This window comes from Cladophialophora immunda, assembly GCF_000835495.1.
Source record: "Cladophialophora immunda strain CBS 83496 unplaced genomic scaffold supercont1.3, whole genome shotgun sequence".
NCBI lineage: Eukaryota > Fungi > Ascomycota > Eurotiomycetes > Chaetothyriales > Herpotrichiellaceae > Cladophialophora > Cladophialophora immunda.
The window spans coordinates 4,656,862-4,681,670 of NW_015622543.1; the positions used below are offsets into that span (position 1 = coordinate 4,656,862).

Sequence of the window (24,809 nt, forward strand, 5' to 3'; positions counted from 1 at the left end):
ACTCAGCTGTGTTGCCAGCCGCATGTGGCCCAGGACGAAGACGCAACCCGCAGGGTCCTTTTCCTGGCCCCCAGTTTTGCAGTTGACGAGACCATTTTGGCCTCCACTTGGTGGCACTCAGCCCAGTGCCCACTCCCCATGCCCACTGCCCAGTAAGCCCGATCCAACTGGCAGCAGCTGGCGAGTACGAGTGGCAGTAGTGGCCATGACCCCCCCGGGTGGCGGCTGGGGGTGTTCAGGGAGTGCCCACCGCCCACTGGGAAGCCCACAGGCCACAATCACTGGCACAGCAACCGCCTAGACATTCGCTTGGCAGGGACAATTGCTACCAGCAACGCGCAACAAGCACCCGAGCAGCGCTTAAGCGGGGTCTGTAGGTGCTGCATTGTAGGTACCAGTGGGCAGTGGGCAGTGCTGGCAGCTCCCAAGTGCCTCTCCGCCGGCTCTAAGCTTTTCAATAAACCCGCATCAACTCCGCAATAGCTACAACACATCTACAAATGTCCACATATCGGTCCTTTGGTGGTGAAACACTTCCTTCACTTATAGCCCCGATCCCCCTTGTTTGTGCCACTGCCGTGCGGCATTTTCTCGTCATATGTCCCCAGGAACTTCGCAGGGAGGAGACATCAATCAGCAGATGCTGAGTCTTCGTATCAGCCAGCCTTTTGCCATCTGGCCTGTTCTCCCTGCCCAAGTCCTGCGTATAAGTGCCCAATTCTGCAGGAGCCTAGCTCTAATTCTCCGAGCTGATCTGGACAATGGACAAAACAGGTTACCCTCCCAGGCGAGCGCATGCGAGGTAGCTCCTCTTGAACAGCCTCGGAATCGCTCCACCAGTGGCTGAGTCCAAAAATACGGAGGTTCGTCAGCCTCCCCTAGTGTCGAGTGAGATGTATGTTCACCCTCACCGTCATCCCGCCTCGTCGCTTGCTGAGACAATCTGGCCCCCGTGGCATCTGGATCGGCTGCTTCCCTGTTTGAGTAATCCTTCCAGGTTCCATCCCCGAGAGGTTGTTGCGGGCTTGTGATACGAGCAGGTGTGAAATAGGGGTTGGGTGTCACTTGGTCATTCTATGCGTTCTTGCGCGCTGCCCCTGTCAATATGGGGGATTGCCTGTTATGCGAAGCTCAGCCGTGTGCTCAAGCAGCCAGGGCTAGGGGAGGAACCATCATGTCTTGACTCTGCAGTTGCGCTGTGAAGGGGCCTATATCCTGTTGTTGAAGTATTTTCGAGGTACTTCTTCCGTCTTGAATAGGACAATCACGAACCTGCGATGCATTTCGAAGACTGAGCTCCACGTACCTGCCGAGCATATATCACAACAAGTTCCTCGATGTGCTGAAGAATCTGAACATCGTTGTCAGTTCTTGCTCCGAATGAACATTGCATAGGACTGTGCTTGCCCAGATTCAATCTGTCGTTGACCTCAAGTCCTCTCGCTGTTTGCGTTTGTCCTCTTCCCTCCCTTCTTCCACAAGTCACCCCGTTCGACTCTCGGCACAGCTTGCTCCTTGTTCGCCATCCATGTGCCTTTCTTTCTGTCTCTGGTTCAAATCCCACCAGCCAAGGAAGACTTTTAGAGCACTTTGAGCGATGGGCAATGATGAAGCTACTAAATATCGGAGGCTGAAAGTTTTTTGTATTTCCCAGAGCTAGGAAAATGCGCGTGACTGAAGTCAGTATACTGGTGAACAAAATTGGTGTCCCCTGTAAGTCCATCATCCTTCAGACAGCGGGCGTTGTTCGGTTCAAATCCCACCAGCCGGTGATGGTTTTCGACACGCTTGAGATTCTGTTGCTGACATTTATACCCGGTGGTCCAGCAGATGAGTCATTTCCACATGAGATCCTCTCGCCTCCAACACACCGATCAGGGCCAGGTTGAAGACAGGGTTGGTTTAGGCAAAGGGAGTCCCAAAGTACATCCAAGATGTGATTTGGTGCCCATAGAAATGTGGTCTTGGTGACCTTCGGGCGGACAATAACACAGATGAAGTTTGAACTGGGCGAGCGTGCGGATGCGTTCTCTGCAAGGTTTGCAATAGTTTGGTTCGAAACGTTTGTGAGGTCTTGGGATGAAGGAAGAAGAACTGTTCCACAAAAATCTTGACGGATACGAGCCTTTCGTCAGTTGGCTTCAGCGAGAATACTGGCAGGCGGCTCTGGATAAAGCAACCAATATCACTTGTCTGACGCTCAGGCCAGGTCTCGTGTTCAGTAAATTAGAGCGCGGCGAACTCAAATGCTTCACCTTTCTCCTTGACAAGACAAGATGACGACTAGATGACCGTCTGACGCTGAAGCAAAGATACAGAGCACGGACCTGTGTAGTTATTGCGGGAAGACTGCGAAATGACGATAAAGTGGTCACCATGGAGTGACCGTGATAACGAGGGGAGCGAAGTCAAGGGGAGGATGACAGGCTGCATTCAGTGGAAATATCAACATTGAATCTGTGTACAGGGAGATCTCTCCTCACAATCAAGGGGATATCAATTCAGCCGTTCCAATGCAGTAACCCTCCGCCGAGCCGAGCAAAAAGACATTCGGAATGGCCATGCACTTTCCATTTTGCCCGCCTCTGGTAACCGTGTTGATGGGAGATTCAGTGAGCCGTTTCTTCGTAGCCAGACTGTCGCAGCGTGGAACTCGCCCGCCGTGGAATATTCAGGGGTATCGGATCGGTAGTGGCTGCTGAGCAGGTCAGTCAGTCTGAGGTCCGCTGCCAATCGTTGGTGGACCACACACCTGTCCATTAACAACCCCAAGTGTCTTGCTCGGCTCGGGGTTCGCCTTGGGTAGCTTCTGGACCGAGGTTGGTCCATTGATCTCGCGGTCGAGATTCATGTATTCTTTGGCTGCATCCTTGGTACCCCTCTCAAGCAGGTACCTCATGTACGTGGTGATGAGCTCTTGGACGGTAGGTTCTGGTAGAACGCTCTTGCTAAGGATCTCCTCCACGACGCGCCGAATCTGCTCGTAGTGCTGTTGTTCCGTCTCACTACTTGTGGGTTGATCAATTTCGAACCGCAGGTAGCTGGTCCAGAAAGCAGCGCTCTCGAGGTACCAATGTTGGTTCTTCTGGAAAACTTGGCGAGCTTCTTCCGGAGAGCCCTTAACCTTCCAAAGGAGCTTCGCCCATTCTGCCACCAGAGCAGCTTTGGCCGCAGAGTCAACGCTCGGAGACTCGAGATGACTTTGGTACACGGCGACAGCGGCCTCCAAGCCCGAATGGCGACGATTGATATTCGCCAAGGAGACGATTGTCTCGACATGCCCGGGCAGCTGGAAGAGGATGGCATCGTGTATGTCCTTTGCCACATCGACCCGACCGCTCATTTCTTCGAAATATGCGTACTGAAGTCTGGTAGTTGGTAAAGCAATCGGGACATAGAAACAAGATGCCCTTTGATAGATGTTTCGAACTTCCTCTTCCTTGCCCTGCTGGGCCAGCATCCACCGGGCGTATCTTAACCAGAATTCATCATGCTGGGCACAAGTAACCAAGCAGCGTTCATATAAGAACTGAGTGCGAGTGTAGTCACCTTCTGACTCTTCAAAGTCGAGATATTTGCGCCAATTGGCCACTTGTGCTTCGTCAAGGTCGGTCACGTGGAAGTATGGTCGCTTGATCTCGGATTCGTAGGTCCATCGTTTCGTAGTTTCGGTCTGTGTTCGCCTGAAGATCTCCAGGTGATAATTGTCGATCCGGGCCCGTAAATCTCGCTCCACTTCTGCCTGGCTTCGGCCGGCTTTGTAACCGGCACCTTCGTTCTCGATGTCCATCTGCAGCTGAGTGAGCGTGCCGGGCGGGGCGATGGCAGAAAGTGGGCGCGATTGTGCCATCTGCCGGTACTTCTCGAAGTATCTCGCATATTGATGCATGGGTATGTGGATGATTCTGCCGAGGATGGTGAAGATCCGGTCGAATCCTTCCATGCGCTCTTCGAACTCAATGTACTTATCCCAGAAGGGATGGGCGAGGAAATCGAGGCCGACACAAACTGCTCCTCTCTCAAAGAGCCTGATCATCAACTGGTTAGCTTTGTTGTGGGGCACCTTCGCGAAGGGGTCCAGAGAAGAGGAAGAAGAAAGCAGATATGGGAGGATGGGGAATGTACGCGTGATAATAGTCCTTCAATTGCTCTTGTAACAAGTTGAAATGGTCCTGCAGAAAGGGTGGACGGGCAAAGGCCCAATTCTCGGGCAAATCAAATCAAAGCACCTGACTGGTGATGAGTGAGAAGCAAGCTCGGAAGGGGAGGGACAGCGACGATGAGCTCACCAAAGCTGCGGTGGCCATCATCATCGATTTCATCGCCAGCTCCTTCTGCCGATGATGTTGTGTCATGCTATGTTTAGGTTCTCGACAAGAGGGAACATGTATTTCATACTTACTCTCGAATGCCATCGGAGTCGTGACTTGTCTCGGTCTTGAATGAGCAGTAGTTTGTCCACAGATCCACCGAGTTGGTGATGCTGGCAATCCCGCGTTCGTAGACCTGTCCAACTTTTAGCATGCGAGCCTCTCTTGTTTGCACTGGACTTTTCTGACCATGTCGGCGGCCTCGGTTCCCGCTATCGAAAACTCCAGGTCGGCATACTTTTTCCAGTAGCCAAAGAAAAGAGGGAACTTCAACAGAAAGCGGTCGTAGACGTTCCGGACGGCCGTGATTGCCTGCGAACTCGAGTTCCTGTTGATTCCGCCTTCGAGGGCCTCCGCCGCGCGGACGAGCTTCTCCCAGATCTCGAAGTTGTCCGAGTCATCGTTCTGCGAGCGCCATATGTTAGTCAAGGCGCGGGTCGCCGTTCTATGGGTATCACGTACCACCTCGGCCAAGAGCTTCCGCAACTCAGCGCTCTCTTCGTCATTTCCACCGTATGCGTCCATCTGGACTGGGCCAAGTCGCGCGAAGAGGGACGTTCCGGACGGCTATAGGCAAAGTCGAGCGAGTCAGGAGTGATTCCGGGAATATCTATTAGTGACAAGAATACAGTAGACAGTATTCCGCTGCATGTGAGAGAGATACGGGGCAAGAGGGCTGAAGAATCATGTGGAGTGGGAAAAACGGCGAGAGGCTGAAGCAGCAGAAAGTCCTTCCCGTTCGCCAAGCCTGCGGAGCATTGTCCTGAAATCCGCGCTCCAGCAGCTTTTTCTATGTGGTGAAGGATTGAAGGCTCACAGTCACCGATAGACGCCTTTCACTGCCGAGATACCATCGACCAGGTCTAAGCAGCACTGCACTGTTGCCTCCTACTAGACACAGACAACGAAGGCTTCTCGTCACAACCTGTTCCGTCACCACTTCCTGGCGTTGGTCTCCCATATCTCTGCCATGGCGGAGCTCAATGCTCTGCCGCTCCGGCTGAAGAACTTCTTCGCTCGTTATCCTCCCCAGCTCTACTCTGCAAAATTCACAGGCATCACAATACCGCTGACGCGGAGAGAAGCGAAAGAAGCAGCCGTCGCACGAGCCGCCGAGCTGCAAAACCAAGTGTCTGCTTTTTCACCACCTTCGCGCCTCGTCGCGAGCATCCTTGCACAGCCCATATCAGTGTCAGCACCAGCATCTTCTTCACAGTCCGAATTACCCACGGCAGAGACAACTGAAGAAGCAGTTCCCCCTACACCGACCCCGACATCGACGCCTAGCACCCTGCAGAAATACCCGCCAAACCCCTTCCTCCCACGCAAAAACTTCATCACTGGCCGCTGGGCTGGCCCAAAGATTGGCCTGCGCCGGCAAGCGGACCTCGTGAACCTCGCAAAGGAGTTCGGTATCGAAGAGCTCCTTCCACCCGGGCGAAAATCTTCCGCGTTCAAGGAAGAGCGGCTGCTGCAGAGAGGATTAAGGATTAGAGGTACGGGCGAGGGACAAAAGGTCAAGGGTCACAAGTGGGAGAGGCGCATGGGGGCGACGCTGGAGAAGAGGAAGAAGGCCATGGAAAGCATGCCGGAGTTGATAAGAGAGTGGAAACAGAAGGGCCACGGGCGAGGTTGGAAGAAGTATCCAAAATAGACGCTTCCGTTTGGAGCGACTTGCTCGTGGTGTCTACTTGGCTTTGGCAGGGGTGGTACATCTGTCCGAGGTGAGAGGAACACGAAGACTCCTCTATCAAGTTCAAGGCCCAGAACGCTCCAAATGCTAACAACCTAGGAAGGAACATCCAATCGCCTCCTCATTGTTCCAGCCGTCGAACAACTGACTAGCCGCCTCACTGGATCAAACAATCACGGCCGCACATGGAACTTCAGCAAAGGATGCAAGAGACGGAACACTTCGCTCGGAAAACTCCATGAAAGCATTTCTCTGCCTAGAAACCTGATGCTTTCCTTTGTATATCAGACCTCCTCCCGACATATGCAGTTGATTCCATGATGGAATAGCCATGGGTTGTCCTGTGGTCCTGTAAAAATAGCCAACCGTACGACTTGAGACTAGAATCTCGATATAAATCCTGATGAAAGCCTCAGATCATGTCATTCCGAGCCAGTAACCTTCGTGTGCTGTTGCTTCATTCCACGTTCCACACTTTAACACATACCACTCCGAACAGACAGGCAGAGCTGAAATCGCGCTGCCCGTGCACTAGCATCCCGGGGGGCCTAGTGGGATTTTGGCTGTTCAAGCCCTCAATTTCCTATCCCTAGCCCCGTGTCCTGGATCATCTTGACCAGCCTCTTCAACAGGACCAATACCGACATGATCACTACCACCCGGAAGCTTCCTGAACAGCCATTCAAAGCGAGTCAATCTTTTCTCCGTATGCCGTGGTGGTACATCAGCTCTGGTGGCAGGTTCCCGGGAATCGATGTCATCCTGCGTACTTGAAGCGGAGGAAGTCGAGTCGTGTGAATACAGATCTCTCTTCGGTTTCCAGAAACTCGAGACCCCTTTTTGAATTTGGGGCAGCGACGAACTCGTCGATGACAGATCCGACAGGGTCCGAATATGGGAAGCCTTATTAGCAGATCTCGCCTTCGGTATGCACGCGGGCTTGACGTCGAGGTCCCGCAGCTCCTGCTCGAATACGTCTGCCCAGCCGAATTGCCGGCGCCAGATATTCTGTGAAGGCATATGCTGACGTTGGAGAGTTGGCTTGGAGTAATAAGGTTGGCGGGATGGAATGGGAGGGAGAGAAGTGCTGTGGATTAGTTTTCGAGGCTGTATCTCGTCACTGCCACCTTGAAAACTGTAGTACGTCGTATCGCCTTTGCCTTCCCTCGGAGTACGGGCATTTGCTTTAGGCCGTGGCGAGGAGGTATGAATGGTGACCGGCGAACCAAAGCGGCTGTTGGGTTGCTCTTCTTGGACGGGACTGAGCTGCTGTGACTCTTTCTCTGCGTGCTCCTCTCCTCGAGCACACGACACATCGCGATGATGCGATGGTCCTATCGCCAATGGTAGGCGAGAGCCCGTTTCTGGAGATTGCCGCTGTAGCGAATGTGCAGTCCTAGTCCCATGCTTTGCTCGGAAATTGTACATGCCGATGGCGGCTTCGAGATCATCATCGTCCACCCCAAGAGGCATCGTGGTAGGTGTCTTTGGAGAAAATCGGATGGGAAGAAGGTTGCCTTAGATTGCCGCGAAATGCATATCTTTTGTCAGTTGGTTTGGTATAATGATTCTGGGGATGACAATGTGGAGGGCTGGGGCCGAATGGCGGAGAGGCTATTTATGGACGTTGTCTGAGCTGAGATTCAGGTCACGAGTATTGCGTTTCCCGGTAGTATGTCGTAAGGCGTCCGAGTTAGTTCGCTCATTCTTTGGCAAGGCCATGCCACTGGTTACCATAGTTGTATAAAGCTTCTCGAGGAACCTTAGGCGGACATCACCCTTGGACTCGCGCAGGCAGTGGTGAAATGCTCGACACACTTTCCTCCGGCAATTTGGGCATGATGGCTCAGACTAGGACCTTGCAGTCTCTCTTTTTAACCAAGGTGAACCAAAGGCATAGTTGAAACACAGATCCGACCATCATCACAAGCCCGCTGAAGAGTTGCAGTCCCACATAATGCCGCCCATCATCACCAACCAGGGCTCCAGCGATCGGGCTGCCGATAAGGGAAGCGGTGGCGCCGATTGCTTGAGCCATACCAAGTCGGGCGCCCAAGACCTTTGGGTCAGGGCAAACAACGGGGAAGATACTGGGCGGGAGTGGAATGAGAGCGCCACTGAAGAAGCCTGCACGCTAGTTAGTACCACCGCGGTAAGAGTCACGACTGAAATGTTGGAAAGGCTTACCGTAGAGAGCGGCAAAGGCACAGAAGGAAGCCGTGCTCTTGATGCCTATCCAGGCCAGGCAGAGTATGGCGGAGACAAAGCCACATATCAACCAGGGAATCATCACACCTATGTGTAGCGCGACGGTCGAAGCTATCATTCGTCCTACCACTGAAGCGCCTTGCGCAATTACAATCGAGTAAAGTGCTAGAGCTCGTGATGTGCCCAATGCAAGCTGTGCGTAACTGGGTATATAGAAAAAAGGAACGAGGTAACCGGTAAACAACTGTGACAGTCAGCTTTCACGTGCAGATATAGCTTGTTGGGCCGGGCAATGACTGACGAAGAAGTTTGCCCATGTATAACACCAAAATCCAATATCCTTAAGAGCTGCTTTGTCGAAGAGTTTTCGCGCGGTACCCGAGCTGATGTCACCAATATTTGTAGCCCCCCAGAGCAACAGAGGGAAGGCCAGAAGAAACGACGCGAGCATGATGAAGCCCATAACTCTAACAGTCCAAGCAAAACCCAAGGGGTCGATCAGCTGCTGGAAAACAATGGTATAAATGATGCCACCTGTTTGTGATAGTGAGCGAGGGTCGCTTTTGATATTGTCTGGATCTTCCACGTACCAAATGGAGCGCCACAGCTCACGAGACCTAGTGCGATTGCCCTCCTCGCTTTGAATGAACGACTAACAAGTGCCATTCCGGGAATGAAGAGGACACCACAGCCAAGGCCAGTGCAAATGCCCTGAGTCAATATAATCTGATAATACTCGCTTGACAAGCTTAACATGAAAATCCCCAAGCATGACATGGCCGCACCACCAAACAGCATGATGCGGTAATGACCGAGGTCAAACAACGGCCCAGAAATTATGCCAATGACGATCAACAGGTAGGATGCAAGCGTCCCGATCCAGGATATGTCGGATGCAGAGCTGGTTTTTAAGAAGGACGTCTCATAGTAGTTCTGGAAGAGGCCGAATGCAAATGTGAAGCCCCTAGTCGCCGGCCACAATTAGCATTCCGTCTCCCCTTAAAAACCGGGTACTCCTACCAGACATTGAAGAAGACAAGGAAGCACCCAATGACCTGGAGCCATGCCCGGAATCCACCATCTGTAAGGGTAATTGGTGGCAAAGAAACAACAGTCGTTGCCTCGATCTCAATTTCTTTGCTGCTAGGGGCATCGATGGGTATGGCATCGACACCTGTTTTAGAAATGTCATGCCGGGGGTCTGACATGACGACAGGTGTCTGTGCAAAACAGAAGCAGATTTGGTCCGACTTTCTCTCTGTCACCTGTCAAGATTCTGGACGAAAGCTGCAACGGAATCATTGAGTACAGAGACCCATAACGATTGGCTTTCAATTTCACACCGCGATCCTCAGGCTCTTTGGGGCGCACAATGAAACAGAAAGAGAAGAAGAAAACAAAGTCACAGAATAGCCGGGGTAGAACAAATAAACCGCCCAGACGACCAAAAGACATGGAGCATTTGTAAGAGGTGGTGCTAGTGTGTAGAAAGGATGGTCAAATCCGCAAATCGCGTCGTTTCTAAGAGCCCCATGGGAATCCCAGGTCCATTCAGCAGCAAGGGTGCATTGCATGTACCGAGGCTAGCAGCTGCTTCTGCTTGTCGAGGATCCGACGGCACAATGGCGGAATTAGGGCACGACATTGGCGGTGTCTGATCAGCAGTGTCGACATAGATATTCTGCCCTTTTGTTCCCCCTGTCCATGTTTGAGAGAGTCTTGTCAACATAGGATAGACATTCTGGTGACACCGGCAACAGGACATGGTTAGACACATCAAACCAGCATGAAATATCTCGTTGTCATAGGCTCTTTCGTCCTCGAACACGCTATTTGTGTGCCGAATGCCGCCATCTTAGGTTGTGCCGGTGTCGAGTTTGAAATCGGAGCTTCGAAGGTGCGAGATCCTCAATGCGGGGAAGGCGCCAAAAGGACAAGGGGGTTTTGTGCGCAGAAGTCCGTCTCTTTCAGGGAGTCAGTAGTCAAAAGGGGTCGCATCGTTGGTCATTGGAGAGGATGGGAAGGGAGATGATGATGAAAGCGGCTGCTTGAAATCTGGGTTGGACTGCGTCGGTGCGAGTCAACCTGCAAATTCGAACATCAACGTAGAGGAGATGAAGGTATGAAGTACGAGATAGACTAAGCAAGGTTGCTTCGTGCGTCTGATTGCTCTGTTACTGCGGTCTCTGTAGGGGCGAAAGGGTGACGGTGAGACGGCGAGATGGCTCGATGGCAAAAGGCGGAGATTAAGCCGATAATCTGCCGACAACCTTCATCCAGCTTTGCTCGGCTTCGCCTCAAGGAATAACCAAGTATCCCATACAGGTACATATTGCTTTACATCCTGCTTCCTCTCGTCTCATCACAGGATGGCGAGGCATGCCAGGCGCAGCATACCATGCCCTGATCCGAACCCACCACATCACATCCAGGAAGAAGGTCGCCCGGCTCAAGGCCGCCGCCAAACAGTACCAATGCTACGCTCTACTTCGGTCAGGGGGAATCCCTGGTGTCATGTATGTACGAGGCTACGATCGATCCAACGTCCAGAAATGGGTCGACACAGTCCATGACCTGAGATACAAAGACTACCAACTGGCAGCGCCTGTCCATGCCATTTCGTCCGAGCTTCAGCGGGATGGTCCTCAACAGGACGATGAAAGAGCGGGATGCTTGGAAGAAGTCGCGACGGTCAAGGAAATGGCCACAGATATGGAGGCAAGAGGCCTTCAGAGGTGGTGGCGGGTTGCCATGGGATTCACGCAGGCATAATATGGAACCACATTAGGATGTCGCAGCCATCTATTACTAACCGCTGCAAGTCTTGCTTTAGGCCCGAGGGCCGTCTCGCTATGCAGTCCAAGAAATCCCAGCCGCCTGGTCATATCTTACAGTTTTTGATACTCCAACTTGCCCTCGAGTTTCTTCGCCTCGGCCACTTTTCTCACCGCTTTGTTGAAGTCGTCCTGGTTGACAGCATCTCTGTAATCTTTGATCGCGAACAACCCGGCCTCGGTGACGACGTTTCGCAAGTCAGCGCCGTTGAGACCGTCACTCATCTTGACCACGCTTTCGAAGTCGATGTTACCTTCCGTCACCACCCCAGCAGCATGGATCTTCAGAATCTCTAAACGGCCAACCTCATTAGGTAGTGGAATCTCAATCTTTCGGTCCAGTCGACCTGCTCGCAACAAAGCAGGGTCTAGCGTGTCGGGTCTGTTGGTGGCCATTATGATCTTGGTCTTTCCGAGGTAGTCGAAACCATCGAGCTGGTTCAGAAGCTCCATCAGCGTCCTCTGAATTTCTCGATCGGCCGATGTTCCCTCGCTGAACCGTCTGCCACCAATGGCATCGATTTCGTCCATGAAGATGATGCAAGGCTCGTGTTCTTTCGCGTAGCCAAACATTTCGCGGATCAGTCTTGCCGATTCGCCGATATATTTGTCGACAATAGCGGATGACACAACTGGAACGGAATCAGTATTGAGCTTGGGGTCCATTAACGATGACTTGGGGACTCGCCTTTTAAGAAATTTGTGTCCAGACTGCTTGCCACGGCCCTTGCGAGCAAAGTCTTCCCGGTCCCGGGAGGCCCGTAGAGCAGGACGCCTTTGGGAGGCTTGATACCCACTCGGATAAACAACTCGGGATTCTTGAGCGGTAGCTCGATCACCTCCCGCAGTTCTCGGATTTGTTCGTTCAAACCACCAATCCCAGCGAAAGAGACTTGTCCAGGATCTTCCAAAGACATGTTGTAGACCAACGGATCGACTTCTCTAGGGAGCATTCTCATGATGGTCAGAGTGGTCATGTCGAGCGCCACTCGCGTGCCTTGTTTCAGTTTGGCCTTATCGACTTTGGAACGGCAGCCGACGACATATCTGGGACCTGAGGATGCCTTGACAATGACTAGAGTACGTTAGCTTTTTCCAAGAAGCATAGTATGTTGGACAAACATACATCGTTCGTCGTCGAGCTGCTTCAGAACTTCGCCGATGATTTGTCCAACACTTTGTAACGCCTTGATGTTTTCCTCTGTTGTCTCGAACTCCTTCTGCAGACCCTTGATGTCCATTCTAAGCGCTTTTAACTTGGCCTCCCATTCTCGAGACTCTAGAAGTTTGTTTTTATACTGTTCGAGGGCCTGCTGCCGCTCCGGATCACCGCTTCCGTCCATGTTGTGGATTTGGAGGACGTTAAGTGAAATGCTGCGTGGTTGCGGGACTGATGGCAGTAAGGATGTGCGGGATCGACGATGGGGATGTAAGAGCGTAATATCCCGTATCTCAAAGGCTGGGATCCGCAAGGTGTCGTTGCAGTTTTCAGGATTCAAGATCAGTTATTGTCTGATAGTCTAAGAAATGGCAAGCTTGCGCGCTGCAGGTACCAGGAGCACTACGCGGCAAAGGCGCAGGAAGCGCAGGGGAAATCTGGGAAGGTATAACGAGGCAGATCACGTGCCACTGCCTAACCCAATTGCCCAATCTACCGTACTCTTGATTGCCATTGATCAGCCTAGTGGCCCAACGAGAGCCCGGGGCTGGCTCGCTGGGTAGCGAGCAAGGCGGGCTGGGCGGGTTGGGCGCGGGAGGACCCCTGGTGCCCTGGCCTATCCGCAGTCGGTGGCCGGCGACGAGTGAATAGTTCTTTGGGCAACCACAGCTTCGGAGGGGTCAATCATGTTCCCCGCCCTGCATCGCTGCTGAGCGAAACTGCTGAGTTGAAGTTTTGTAGCGATCAACACCCTCAGTCGCTCTTGCCCAATACCCCACCGCAAAAGCAACAAAAAGTTTCTCTGCTTCTGATATCTTTTCTTTCGTCACTTCACATTTCTCTCCCTCTCTGCTACTTCGTTCAAAGAGGACCTAGCTGTACTCCTACTTCCCGCTTTGGATTTATCACTAAGCAATTGTTTACTGACTCAACACTTCTTTCTGTCACACCACTGAAATCAAGTAAGTACCTTGCTCAAGCTCTCCTCCACCGCCCTGGTGAAGCTCCTCAGCACATGTCGCAGTTGCCAACTGCTGTTCCCTTTACTTGCTTGACTTTACTTCAGCGCTTCAGCCCTTAGTCGTCGACTCGCTCTCATTCCATTGTTCCGATATCTTCCATTCACTGACCCACCGACAGCCATGCCTATCGTCAAGGTGCACGCCCGCTCCGTCTATGACTCCCGGGGTAACCCGACGGTCGAGGTCGACGTCGTGACTGAGACCGGTCTGCACCGCGCCATTGTCCCCTCTGGTGCCTCCACCGGCCAGCACGAAGCCTGCGAGCTCCGAGATGGTGACAAGACACACTGGGGAGGGAAAGGTGTTCTGAAAGCTGTTGACAATGTGAACTCCATCATCGGGCCGAAGTTGATTGAGAAGAACATCGATTGCGCAGATCAGTCCTCGGTCGACAAGTTCCTGATTGAGCTCGACGGAACAGAAAATAAGACCAACCTTGGTGCCAATGCCATTCTGGGTGTCAGTCTTGCGGTTGCCAAAGCCGGTGCTGCTCAGAAAGGCGTCCCTCTCTACGCACATGTCTCAGATCTGGCAGGCACAAAGAAGCCATATGTGCTGCCTGTCCCATTCATGAACGTTCTCAATGGAGGGTCTCATGCAGGTGGTCGTCTCGCTTTCCAAGAATTCATGATTGTCCCCGAGTATGAGTCCCATCCCTAAGCCACTGCGAGCTGGGCTAACAACCATCATAGCCAAGCACCGTCGTTCAGTGAAGGTCTTCGATGGGGTGCCGAAGTCTACCAGAAGCTGAAGGCTCTGGCAAAGAAGAAGTATGGTCAGTCCGCTGGCAATGTTGGTGACGAGGGTGGCGTTGCTCCAGATATCCAGACCGCCGAAGAAGCCTTGGACCTGATCTCTGCTGCGATCGAGGAAGCTGGTTACAAGGGCAAGATGAACATCGCTATGGATGTTGCTTCCAGCGAGTTCTACAAGGAGAAGGAGAACAAGTACGATCTCGACTTCAAGAACCCCGACAGCGACCCCAGCAAGTGGATCACTTACGAGCAACTGGCCGACATGTACAAGTCTCTGGCGAGCAAGTATCCGATTGTCTCGATCGAAGATCCCTTTGCCGAGGACGATTGGGAGGCGTGGAGCTACTTTTTCAAGACGTCCAACTTCCAGATTGTCGGGTAAGTTCTCATGCTTGGTGGCAGGAACGAGCCACGATTGCTGACGGCACTTAGTGACGACCTGACTGTGACGAACCCCAAGCGCATCAAGAGAGCCATCGAATCCAAGGCTTGCAATGCTCTGTTGCTGAAGGTCAACCAAATCGGTACCCTTACCGAATCCATTCAAGCCGCCAAAGATTCCTATGCAGCTGGTTGGGGAGTGATGGTTTCTCATCGTTCCGGGGAGACTGAAGACGTCACCATTGCCGACATAGTGGTGGGTATCCGAGCTGGAGAGATCAAGACTGGCGCGCCAGCACGATCTGAACGTCTCGCCAAACTCAACCAGATCCTGCGCATCGAGGAAGAGTTGGGACCCAACGCCATCTATGCTGGCACCAACTTCCGCAAGTCTGTCACCTTGTGAGCAGGAGGATTTCGGAGATAACGGGATACCAAACCGTGAGGAAGTGATAGCGGAAAACAACTTCGTCGGAGACCAGCCTCTCAGGTAGCTTGGGTCTGGTTGTGTGTGTTCTATGCACTTTGCAGGAATAAAGTACGAATTATGCAAATCTCAATACAAGACGGGACATGCGTTGTTCTCATAAGATGGTCTCTTTCACGCTGTATTCACGAGGGCAACGCAGACTGAAACACCTTTGGTGCTCGCCCCTGACCAAACATTTCGGGACGTGGCGCTTCGGCGTTGTTTCTCGCTAGAGTTACCCAAGATGTTCGCTACAGTCACGTGAATCACACCAAATTGTCTATCTCATTCATGCGAAGTCTTGGCAATTTTGTTGTCCTCGACCCGAATTTTGGAAGATCGCCTCCTTGTCGTCACTGACTGAGCGCCAACTCCCCATATTCTACTCAATTTGTTTTACTCTTTTTGCGCTCTGCGTGCATTTGACCAATCGCGCACTTTGCGACGAAATTTCTTAACGCCCGACAAACCCATCAAAGCAAAAGGCGAAGTCCCGTGGTCTTTTTCAGTGACCACACTATGCCTCCTTCAAAGTGGGGTGAGTCGCAGTCTTGAAGCCGCGGGGGGAAATCCTCTTTCCCACTACCTCGAATCACCAGGAATATTGTTGACGATATTATCTTCACAGATGAGGAGTCTGAAGAGTCCTCCGAAGAAGAATCAGTAGATGTTCCCGTTGCTCGACGCAAGTTTGCGGACGAAGAGGATTCCGATGACGTACGTGAGGCTGCGCTTCAGGCAGACCAACTAAAGACTGATGAATGCTAGGTCGCCGACAATTGGGAGGAAGAAGAAGACTCTGAAGCCGAGCGAGAGAAAGCCGCCAAAGCAGCCGCAGCCAAAGCCAAGGCTGATGCAGAAGCCGCCGCAAACAAGAAGAGCAAGGCTCAGCGGATAGAGGAGCACCGAGAGGCAAACCGACGAAAACGTGCTGAGGAGCTAGACGAGGAAAGTTCAGACGAAGATGAAGCAAGCAGGCGTGCAAGGCTGCGGAAATCGGAGCAAGACTCTGACCTGAAACATGCACAAGATCTGTTTGCCGATGCGGCGCTGGACCCCAAGTCGCGTGTCGCACCGAACAAAGCGGTAATAATAGAGGACAAAGCAAACCCGGGTCAGACGATCGACCTCTCACAACTCCCCCTATTCAAGCCCGCCACCAAGACACAGTTCGACGCCCTTTCTGCCACTCTGGTCCCCCTACTCACAGCAGCTTCTTCAAAACCGCACTATGCCATCTGGCTGCCGACCTTTGTGAAGCAAATATCTGCGGAGCTACCCAGTGCGGAGATCAAAAAGGCGGCCAGTGCACTAACGGCTCTAAGCAACGAGAAGATGAAGGAGGAAAAGACACAGGAGAAGGGCGGCAAAAAGTCAAAGGCAGCAAAGACAAAGTCGACCCTTGCAGCCACCCGGGACATGGGCAGAGGAATAGCAGACACGACTAGCTACGATGACGGCCTTGGAGATGACGATTTTATGTGATTGCTTTCTTGGTGGATTTCTCCTTCGATTCTCAAATTCTTTCCGGGACATTGCATAAGACGTGCGTGGTCAAGGCCCATCATTTACGAGAAATGAAAAGGATGCACGGCAGATAGGCGGACTTAGATTATGACTTGACAGAGTTCTCTTGATACACTTGAAAGTATTATTATGGCACGTTTCAATTAGTATATGTTGTCCCGATGAAAGTGGGATTGAACGTCCTATATTAAATGCTCGAGTCAGTCGCTTCGTGTTTCCGCGCCTTATAAAGCTAGCCTTGTTGACCTCTTCTTGGTCCATCACCAAGTGGTTTTTGGTTCGCGCCCAGATATTCTACTCCATTTTTCTGGGATACCCGATCCATACTTTGGATTGGCTCGTAGAGCCCTGCAAACTTGATCTTCTCTTCTGGATCCTTGGGGTCAAAAGTCATCTGGAGACGGCTGGGATCCGAGAAAGCACGGTGCATTTTGTGCAGCGAACCTACATTGATGACTTTGGCTTCCGCCGCACGCTCTCCGGATTGCACTCTGGCGACGAGTTTCTCTTGAAATCTTACGGCGATCTGGCTCTTGCAACATGGCCTACGAGGAGGAATACCTCCTTGACAGGGAGCGTCACGTAAAATATTGGAAAAGGTGTGCGCAAATCCTGCCCGAACCTTACACCTCAGGCGAAGCCAGCCGAATGAGTTTCGGCTTCTTCATCGTGGCTGCGCTGGATCTGCTAGGAGCACTCGACATCGTCATCACGCCATCCGAGAAACATGGTTGGATCGAGTGGATATACACCTGTCAGGTCCCTCACACAGGCGGCTTCCGAGGTTTCACAGGCACCATGCTGGGTGGCCAGAGGAGTTACCACAACTGGCACTGGGATCCCGCCAACCTGCCAAATACCTACTTTGCGCTGGCTACTTTGGTGATTTTGGGAGATGACCTTTCCAGGGTGAAGAGGAAAGAATGCCTTGCCTGGGTGGCTGGTTTGCAAAGGCCCAATGGTAGCTTTGGGGAATTCCTCGGAGAGGACGATCAGGTCGAAGGGGCGGATGATCCAAGACTCTGCATGTGCGCCGTAGGCATTATCAGAATATTACAAGGATATGGGGAGCACGCGGAAAGGTCGCAGTTCGACGAAGCAGCCTTGCAGAGGTATATTGCCAATTGTCAGGTGAGGACCCAGTGGTTTACGAAACGACAGGCCAAGGCTGATATCTATCCTAGTCTCATGAAGGCGGGATTGGTCAAGCTCCGCTTCTCGAAGCTCACTGTAAATTCCCTCGACTGTTTGATTGCCCATCACTGTGCTGATTTCTCTGCTAGCCGGGCTGAATTACTGTGGCATCGCTGCACTCTCATTTCTCGCGCTGCTTCAACAGCCTGTGGTATCCGTGCAGGAGATGGCAGAACGAGCCAACGTCGACACTGCCATCTGTACCAGATGGATGCTAGATCGACAAACAACATGGATAGAAGAGGACGAGGACGAAGACGAGGACGAAGAGGGTCAACCTGGAGACCGAGCCGATACGGGCAGCAACCACGAAGCTCAGCCGTCGTCCTTTGATGTCTCCGGCATGCACACCAGCCTGGTCACGCAGGGGTTGATTGCTGGATTTTGCGGCCGTTGTGGGAAGATTGCAGACACTTGTTACTGCTTCTGGAACGTGGGAGCCCTTGCAGTGGGTTGTGTCCACATGATCCATTGAGGCTACTCGACTGATGGTCCAGCAGATTCTGCAACAGCATCATCTCGTTGATGTCGACTCGTTGAGGAGATATCTTCTGGGAAAAGTCACCCACGTTATCGGAGGATTTGCGAAAGGCCCTGGCGAACTGCCGGGTGAGTGCTCACGTCGTCTCGAGGTCCCACCGCCGTGCAGAAACTCGGTGTCCTAACACTCCTTCCAGATCTCCTGCACTCATATCTTGGGCTTGCAACCCTGGCAATATACAATGAGCCCGGGCTGAAAGAGCTGGATCCCACATTTTGTATCAGCAAAGATGCCGTACAGAGATTGAGCAAGGTCGCGCGGTGGCAAAGCTAGGATTTATACGACTTGTGCTTGTACTCGTAAGTAAGGGGGAGCTTTGGTGAGGCGCAGCAAGCCCCTCAGATGGCCCGACTGCGGTCGATTTTCGTATTCCATTGTCCATTCTGGCTCCTCCCGCTGGCCGCCCAGGACATGGCCACACGTGGCCCTGGCCGCCAGCGCGGCTGACCCATGCATATGGCCATTTCTCTTTCTATGAATGTGAATGTGAATGTGGATGTGTGTGTGTATATGCATTGCCTTCGCATCTGGAAGAACTTACCCCCCTCCACTGCAACTCGATGCAACGCCGAGTTTTCGAAACGTGGGCGTTTCAAACGCGCAGCAGAGCTGGGCTTGCTGCTCGACACTCCGCCTCTGTCTATCCTGGATCTAACCGAAAAAGCGGGTGTCAAAGCGATCAGGAGGCTGGAGCGATGAATCGAGGGGTCCATGGGGATGGCCTCGGACCACTCGCTGATCGTTACAGCCAGCATCGCGTCAGCCACAGAGCCGATACACCCTCACATTCACCCAGAAGGTGATAAGCACTAGCTATTCTTAGCTGAATCCTTACCAAGACGGTCGTTTGCTTTTAACGGCATCTAGGCTCATCCCAGGCACAGCTGCTTGTTGTCTTGGGCTGAGTCTTTCAAATTCGGATGATCTCCTTCTCTCACTGGTCTTGTTGCAAAGAGTTTGAAGTAGCCAGTGCAAATCCCGGGTCACTGTATACCATTGACTATTAAATCCTTCGAGTCTGCGAGAAGAGTCTCTAATCCTTCCACGATCTTGATTGACAGCAACCGAGAAACAAGTCCCCCCTCAGGCCAGCTGACCGCCGTCGCCATGCCGAAACGCACCCTCTTCACCAACATTACCCCTCTCCCTCCTCAGGTCTCGCGAGAGGTCGCGATCGCCATGCTTCACAACCACGATGAAATGATCGAGCTGAACCCGCTTGTCATCGAACACCACCCGATCAAAACTCCCAGAGATGCCCCCGCCGACGAATTCTTGGACTGCGCCTGGCAAGAGCTGACGGACAAGATCCATTACCTGCCGGGTGGGATCGTCAAGGGCAAAGTCAGCTACAAGGCTTGCTTTCATGACACTCCATATGGGCTTCAGACACACATCTATGCTCCCATGGGCCTGGACATCCGAGAAAAATGGTCCATAGGAGGGTCCCTGCCTGGTGAGCCTCCAGAGCCACGAGAACTTGGGATTGATGTCCCTCGAACGGGCCTTTACCTCCGCGAAGATGGCGACATGAGGTGTAACATGCTCTTGACGTCGTTTGTTCGCAAGAACCTCGACAATTCACACAAAGTCTTGGTGGAGCGAATTCTCAAAAAGGCCGAGCGTGTCGAGGAACGAGTCCAGACCTTGGGAGTTCCTTCGACTCCTGCTCCTGAGACCCCTCGATTCCAATCCGGCTCTCACATGTCGAACTCGCAAATCCTCAATGCGCCTTCCATCTACCAAAGACCTCTCTCCCCTCAAATGCTGTCGCCGCAGCAAGACCTGGGCTGGCAGACAATGGCGCTTCACCCAGCTTTCCGACCCGACGACAAGCGATTGAGCACCTACAGTCTGCCTCCGTATCAAGCCAATGCCCAACAGCAACAACGAATGAGTTATTACGCGCCGCTGAAGCAACCCGATCCTCCCAAACAGTTCCTTGCTGAGTTACCTGGTTCGACGTACCACACCGGTCATCTTGCGCCCCATGCCCACAATACTCCTCCATTGGACCACCGAATGAGCATGATGTCTGAATTGTCCGGCTCTGAAGGAACACTCATGGGCTCACCGAATCTGCAAGCTCAGTCCGACCAGGGCAGCCTTGTGGCAGAGAATTTCAATGTCCGGAGGCTAAGCGGAAAGGACTATTCGCAGGACAGTGCCCCGTCAGTTGCGTCGGGCATGTCAAGCCATCGTAGTCACTCTGACCGGACAAGCATGATCTCCGAACTACCTTCGTCACAACCAACCGAGAACAGATACTATCAGGCCCCGAGGTCGTGAGCCCAGGGATAGGGGCGGGATTTAACGACGGTAACGATCTTGTTTTGTTCTGAGACGTCAAGACGTACTTGTATAATGTATAGAGACCTAAAATGTTTTGCTATTGAGCTGGGAGTTGTGGAACGTCACTTTGGAGATCTTGGACATTTCAGATCCATCCTGGGGAAGCGAGTGTTCCACGGTGGATTCGAGCATCATGAAAAGTGCCATTACCGAATTCTTATGCTATTATATTATCTCTTCCCTTTCCACAATGCACGTACCATCAGGAGGATGGAGAACACAGTTTCCACGTTGTCACACCCACCACTCTGCATTCTCTGGCGGCATCTCACCCTATCTGACGATCGGCAGGGCTTTTATGGGACACGTGCCATGTGGAGCAATCAGTATTGACTCGATATTTCAGGAACCTCTGTGGCGGGCGTGGAGGCGTATTCACACTGGGAAACCCAATTGCAGGAGCGGCATATACTCATTGGCGTTCAACGGCGGTAGTGGGGGTCATTCCTCCCTGAAGATTTCTAAACATATAGAGATCAGCACGTAGACGAGATCCACGGGGCCTGACGAGTCCCCTATCCATGCTGCTGGATGCACGAAAAAGGTGTTTTCCTTCCGCTAAAGTGAGGTTCAGGGATAAGACGCCGATCAGCCCTCCACACCTAAAAAGCCCGGCGCAGCCTCTCCCTCCCGCCTTTTCCCACCTCCACACAACCCTGAACAACTTAATATTTTGGGGCGCTGGCAATTGGTCTCGAGATCGCAAACTCTTAAAAACGTGCCCGCCTGTCACCACCTGCATCACATCCCGCCGTTCACGTCACTGCTTCTGCCGAGTGCCAAAGAGCCCCCAACTCAGACCTTTCGGCTCTCAGTCTCAAATGCGCCTTTATACATTCGAGCCCGACCGCGACTCGCTCCCTATTACCCCTCGACTGCTCAGTGTCTCCTGAAAGCGCGGAAAGACCACCCAACGGGCGAATTCCCACCTCCCTGTCGGACTTGCCCATATGTTATCCTTACCCTCGAGAAGCCGCAGGAACTCCTACACCAATCTGCAGGGTTTGGTCGTCGCAAGGAATGCAAGCTCAGAGGACCAAAGCGGAGCTTCAGCAACATAAAGCAAAAGTAGGACCACAACTGGTGTATTTGGGCGTTTTTTCGTGTGCATTGAGCTGACTGGGGATGGCCGACAGCTTGCCAACTCCTACTCGGAGTTACTCGAGTAAGATCTGATCCGCCCTCCTCGACTCGTCCCGGGAGTCTGCGCTGACATTCCCAACCAGCCAATTTGCCTCGAAGGAACTCAAGACAGTGGGAAACTACTCGTTAGGGAAACTCATCGGAAAGGGCTCCTTCGGCAAGGTCTATCTTGCCAAGCACAACTTGACAAATGGCTCCAAGGTCAGTTTTGGCGTCGACGACACCTGGCACCTCATGCCCGCAGTCGCTGACTGGCAGTCCCAAAAGGTGGTACTCAAGGCCTCGAGTAAAGACGACCCGAACCTCGCGAGAGAGATCCACCATCATCGACAGTTCATTCACCCTCACATTGCTCGACTATACGAAGTTATAATAACGGAATCTCTTGTATGGCTAGTTTTGGAATATTGTCCTGGTAGGAAGATGCGGATGCCACGATTCTAACGAGTCTGCGAAACTAATCACGCACCAGGCGATGAGTTGTACAATTATCTATGCAAGAATGGAGCACTTCCCGTCGAAACTGTGCAGAAGATTTTCACTCAGCTGGTCGGAGCGGTTGCATATATCCACAGTAAATCATGTGTCCATCGAGATTTGAAATTGGAGAATGTCCTTCTCGACAAGAACGACAACGTCAAGCTTTGCGATTTTGGCTTCACCAGGGAGTACGAGGGAAAAGCGAACTATCTGCAGACATTTTGTGGCACAGTATGTTACAGTGCGCCAGAAATGCTGAAAGGCGAGAAATATGCGGGCGAGAAGGTCGACGTCTGGAGTCTGGGAATCATTCTCTACGCGCTGTTGAAGGGCGAACTACCCTTCGATGAAGACGACGATGCAGCCACAAAGGCGAAGATATTGAAAGACGACCCCGTCTATCCAGACACCTTCCCGGAATCCGCAAAGACTCTGATCTCCAAGCTCCTCTCGAAGCGGCCTCTGCACAGACCCAGCTTGTCAGATATCCTCGCCGACCCTTTTCTGTCAGACCATGCACCTCATCAACAAGCGATTCTGAAACTTTCACAGCCCGCAGCATTCACTACTCAGCTGGAGAAGGATACTTTGGAACGAATGAAGTCGGCGGGTGTGGATATCGACAAAGTCATTGAGAATGTCCTTTCGCAACGTTGCGACACGCTATCTGGATGGTGGGCGCTGCTCATTGAGAAAGAGACAAGGAAGCAAGCGCGAAAGGAACGCAAGCGGAGAGACAGAGAAGCAGAGTTGAAGATCCTCAGGCGGCTGAGTGGTGCTAGCAGCAGGCTGGAGAGGATCGCACCCACGCTGGTTGAGGTCGATGAAGAGCATTCTCCCGGTGAGCTTGAAAGCCGTCGGAGCACCAGTCGAGGCAGGACACAACGAAGAAGTACACCTCAGATATTGGTCGGCGACTTGCCTCAGCTTCCTGAAGGAGACGTGATAAAGTCTCCCGGGGCTGAAACACCACCGCCGCCTCCGATCGATAAAGACTCTGTACGCTCTCGGAGCGGTTCTCGACCTCCCATACCGCCCAAGGAACGCAATCGACGGAGTAGCACGCTACAGCTCGTGACAACAAACCCCGATTTACTGGGTCCCCTGAATGGAGTGAACAAGAGACGAAGTGGAAGGTTTCGCAACCGACAGTTTCTGAGCCAGCTTACCTCATTGAAGCAGTGGATTATCGACTCCACGAAGCGAGCCAAATCGCCAGTCAGTCCTAGGATCGACAAAATCTTGAATGGACATTCCAACAACGTCTCCAAAGCAACCCTCTCCAGAGACTCTAACCAGGCGAACAAGAGCACCAGAAATGTTGCAAGCACGCCAAATCCAAACAGATCCTCGAACGGGTCCGCGCTTGCTCCCTTCATCTCCAACTCAAACCCTCTTCCCTCTGTTAAAAATCCAGCGCCTCGGATCGATACCGCCCGTGGGAGACCTCATCGCAACTCTCTCTCACCTTCACCTGTAACTCCCCGCTCTTCATACCGACGCAGTTCCACCGGTCTGCGGAGCCGAAAATCGACATCCTCGTCCGTTTCATCAATCCGAAGCATGCCCCGACACAACACCTCTCACAGCAAAGCCTCCTCTCAGAGCTCTAACAGCCTTGACACGATTCAGAGCCCTACAAGCCGCACGGTCAGTCTCAGCGGCCGCTCTCCCCACCCCTCGATAAAAGTTCTCCCCGTGACGCCTACGGCCAATGCTTTCCCTTCGAATATCCGGATAGTCCGGACTCCTAGAGGCTCCGATGCTGGCCTTCAGCCGCGCCCGCTCTCTGGGGTGGGGAATGATATCCTCAATCCCCCACCAGGTACACCGCAGGCGCACGCTTTCGGCTCAAACGTCATGTTCGCTCGACGGAAGAAGTCGCCGTTCAAAGGACCTATGCTTAACTCGGCCTTTTTCTCCGCGTCGACACTCCCCGCCGCGTTCGGAAGCCCTGCAATCGTTGGCGCTGGAAGGCAACGTGAGGGATCGGACGGGAAACCCAACTTGGGTCTCAAAGATTTCATGGGCGGAGGTGGCAGAAGAAACAGCAAATCGAAGAGGAAAAGCCAAATCATCGAGGAAGAGGAAGAGGATGAGCAAGGTGCCATTGGTGACGAGGAGGAAGATGTTGAAGAAGTGGACGCTTTTCAAGCGGTTCATCTCAACAAGGGTGAAAGACTTGACAGTATTACGATTTGGAATGATGCTGTTCCTGAGGGTGCAGATGAAGACGATTACGGCGACGACGACGGACGGAAAGTAAGCGCAGGGATTTACACCTGACATGGTTTGCGAAACAGCGTTGCTTGCATCATTCTGCCACTGTCTTTGACGGGTCAGCAGGAGTCTAAAAGAAGGGAGTCACGAATATGCTTTTGGGGAGTTCGATCCTCTATTTCAGTTGTTTGAAGCGGACAGATGTTGGAGGGACACGGCGAGGATGAGACTCAGGGCGGAGGCCGGAGTTTTCCTTTTTCCGACGAAGATGCAGTAATGGATATGAACGGCTTGTTGATAAGAGCACGGGGTCTCATAGCCTTACTTTTTTCTTGTACGATATGATATAGCCTGGGAGACCTAGGTACCGTTTTGACTGTCGTCTTTGCTTTTCGATAAGGCTGAACTTCAGGGGCCACGGGGTGGCTAGGGGCTGGGATCATTGGCCCCTTCGGACGGCG

General features: G+C 52.6%; 11 protein-coding genes across 14 annotated transcripts; 7 read left to right on the plus strand and 4 right to left on the minus strand.

Annotated features, from left to right (window-relative positions):
- Positions 1-2,350: 2,350 nt before the first annotated feature.
- Positions 2,351-5,143, minus strand: PV07_05997. Of its 2 annotated transcripts, XM_016392935.1 has the most exons (5): positions 4,833-5,143; positions 4,560-4,775; positions 4,403-4,506; positions 2,753-4,028; positions 2,351-2,698 (listed from the first exon to the last, which is right to left on the minus strand). In XM_016392935.1, the coding sequence occupies exons 1-5, from the start codon at positions 4,893-4,895 to the stop codon at positions 2,672-2,674; spliced, it is 1,686 nt and encodes a 561-aa protein (XP_016250454.1). In that variant the 5' UTR covers positions 4,896-5,143; the 3' UTR covers positions 2,351-2,671. The 2 variants fall into 2 exon arrangements, with proteins under 2 accessions (XP_016250454.1, XP_016250455.1); XM_016392936.1 differs by having other exon boundaries at positions 2,753-4,506.
- Positions 5,144-5,150: 7 nt separating this feature from the next.
- On the plus strand, positions 5,151-6,615 carry PV07_05998 (uncharacterized protein). The gene is made up of 2 exons (XM_016392937.1): positions 5,151-6,094; positions 6,167-6,615. The coding sequence occupies exon 1, from the start codon at positions 5,341-5,343 to the stop codon at positions 6,022-6,024; it is 684 nt and encodes a 227-aa protein (XP_016250456.1). The 5' UTR covers positions 5,151-5,340; the 3' UTR covers positions 6,025-6,094; positions 6,167-6,615.
- A 15-nt stretch (positions 6,616-6,630) lies between these two features.
- On the minus strand, positions 6,631-7,536 carry PV07_05999 (uncharacterized protein; the record flags this gene model as incomplete). Its single annotated transcript, XM_016392938.1, has 1 exon — positions 6,631-7,536. One exon carries the CDS (start codon positions 7,534-7,536, stop codon positions 6,631-6,633), a length of 906 nt encoding a protein of 301 aa, XP_016250457.1.
- Positions 7,537-7,909: 373 nt separating this feature from the next.
- On the minus strand, positions 7,910-9,479 carry PV07_06000 (uncharacterized protein; the record flags this gene model as incomplete). Its single annotated transcript, XM_016392939.1, has 5 exons — positions 7,910-8,190; positions 8,251-8,515; positions 8,573-8,805; positions 8,862-9,235; positions 9,292-9,479. 5 exons carry the CDS (start codon positions 9,477-9,479, stop codon positions 7,910-7,912), a joined length of 1,341 nt encoding a protein of 446 aa, XP_016250458.1.
- A 1,171-nt stretch (positions 9,480-10,650) lies between these two features.
- On the plus strand, positions 10,651-11,043 carry PV07_06001 (uncharacterized protein; the record flags this gene model as incomplete). The annotated part of the gene is made up of 1 exon (XM_016392940.1): positions 10,651-11,043. The coding sequence occupies one exon, from the start codon at positions 10,651-10,653 to the stop codon at positions 11,041-11,043; it is 393 nt and encodes a 130-aa protein (XP_016250459.1).
- On the minus strand, positions 10,876-12,658 carry PV07_06002 (26S protease regulatory subunit 10B). The gene is made up of 3 exons (XM_016392941.1): positions 12,232-12,658; positions 11,794-12,180; positions 10,876-11,737 (listed from the first exon to the last, which is right to left on the minus strand). The coding sequence occupies exons 1-3, from the start codon at positions 12,446-12,448 to the stop codon at positions 11,160-11,162; spliced, it is 1,182 nt and encodes a 393-aa protein (XP_016250460.1). The 5' UTR covers positions 12,449-12,658; the 3' UTR covers positions 10,876-11,159.
- Positions 12,659-12,977: 319 nt separating this feature from the next.
- Positions 12,978-15,062, plus strand: PV07_06003. 2 transcript variants are annotated; one of them, XM_016392943.1, is made up of 4 exons: positions 12,978-13,226; positions 13,405-13,927; positions 13,979-14,419; positions 14,474-15,062. In XM_016392943.1, the coding sequence occupies exons 2-4, from the start codon at positions 13,407-13,409 to the stop codon at positions 14,826-14,828; spliced, it is 1,317 nt and encodes a 438-aa protein (XP_016250462.1). In that variant the 5' UTR covers positions 12,978-13,226; positions 13,405-13,406; the 3' UTR covers positions 14,829-15,062. The 2 variants fall into 2 exon arrangements, with proteins under 2 accessions (XP_016250462.1, XP_016250461.1); XM_016392942.1 differs by having other exon boundaries at positions 12,978-13,927.
- A 162-nt stretch (positions 15,063-15,224) lies between these two features.
- On the plus strand, positions 15,225-16,632 carry PV07_06004 (uncharacterized protein). The gene is made up of 3 exons (XM_016392944.1): positions 15,225-15,429; positions 15,520-15,608; positions 15,660-16,632. The coding sequence occupies exons 1-3, from the start codon at positions 15,411-15,413 to the stop codon at positions 16,374-16,376; spliced, it is 825 nt and encodes a 274-aa protein (XP_016250463.1). The 5' UTR covers positions 15,225-15,410; the 3' UTR covers positions 16,377-16,632.
- Positions 16,633-16,704: 72 nt separating this feature from the next.
- On the plus strand, positions 16,705-18,601 carry PV07_06005 (uncharacterized protein). Its single transcript, XM_016392945.1, has 5 exons — positions 16,705-17,549; positions 17,603-17,648; positions 17,702-18,060; positions 18,113-18,221; positions 18,290-18,601. Exons 1-5 carry the CDS (start codon positions 16,959-16,961, stop codon positions 18,424-18,426), a joined length of 1,242 nt encoding a protein of 413 aa, XP_016250464.1. The 5' UTR covers positions 16,705-16,958; the 3' UTR covers positions 18,427-18,601.
- A 291-nt stretch (positions 18,602-18,892) lies between these two features.
- Positions 18,893-20,719, plus strand: PV07_06006 (uncharacterized protein). The gene has a single exon (XM_016392946.1). The coding sequence runs from the start codon at positions 19,261-19,263 to the stop codon at positions 20,440-20,442; it is 1,182 nt and encodes a 393-aa protein (XP_016250465.1). The 5' UTR covers positions 18,893-19,260; the 3' UTR covers positions 20,443-20,719.
- Positions 20,720-21,008: 289 nt separating this feature from the next.
- On the plus strand, positions 21,009-24,770 carry PV07_06007. Of its 2 annotated transcripts, XM_016392948.1 has the most exons (5): positions 21,009-21,573; positions 21,642-21,670; positions 21,732-21,849; positions 21,916-22,063; positions 22,121-24,770. In XM_016392948.1, the coding sequence occupies exons 1-5, from the start codon at positions 21,526-21,528 to the stop codon at positions 24,412-24,414; spliced, it is 2,637 nt and encodes an 878-aa protein (XP_016250467.1). In that variant the 5' UTR covers positions 21,009-21,525; the 3' UTR covers positions 24,415-24,770. The 2 variants fall into 2 exon arrangements, with proteins under 2 accessions (XP_016250467.1, XP_016250466.1); XM_016392947.1 differs by having other exon boundaries at positions 21,732-22,063.
- Positions 24,771-24,809: the final 39 nt, after the last annotated feature.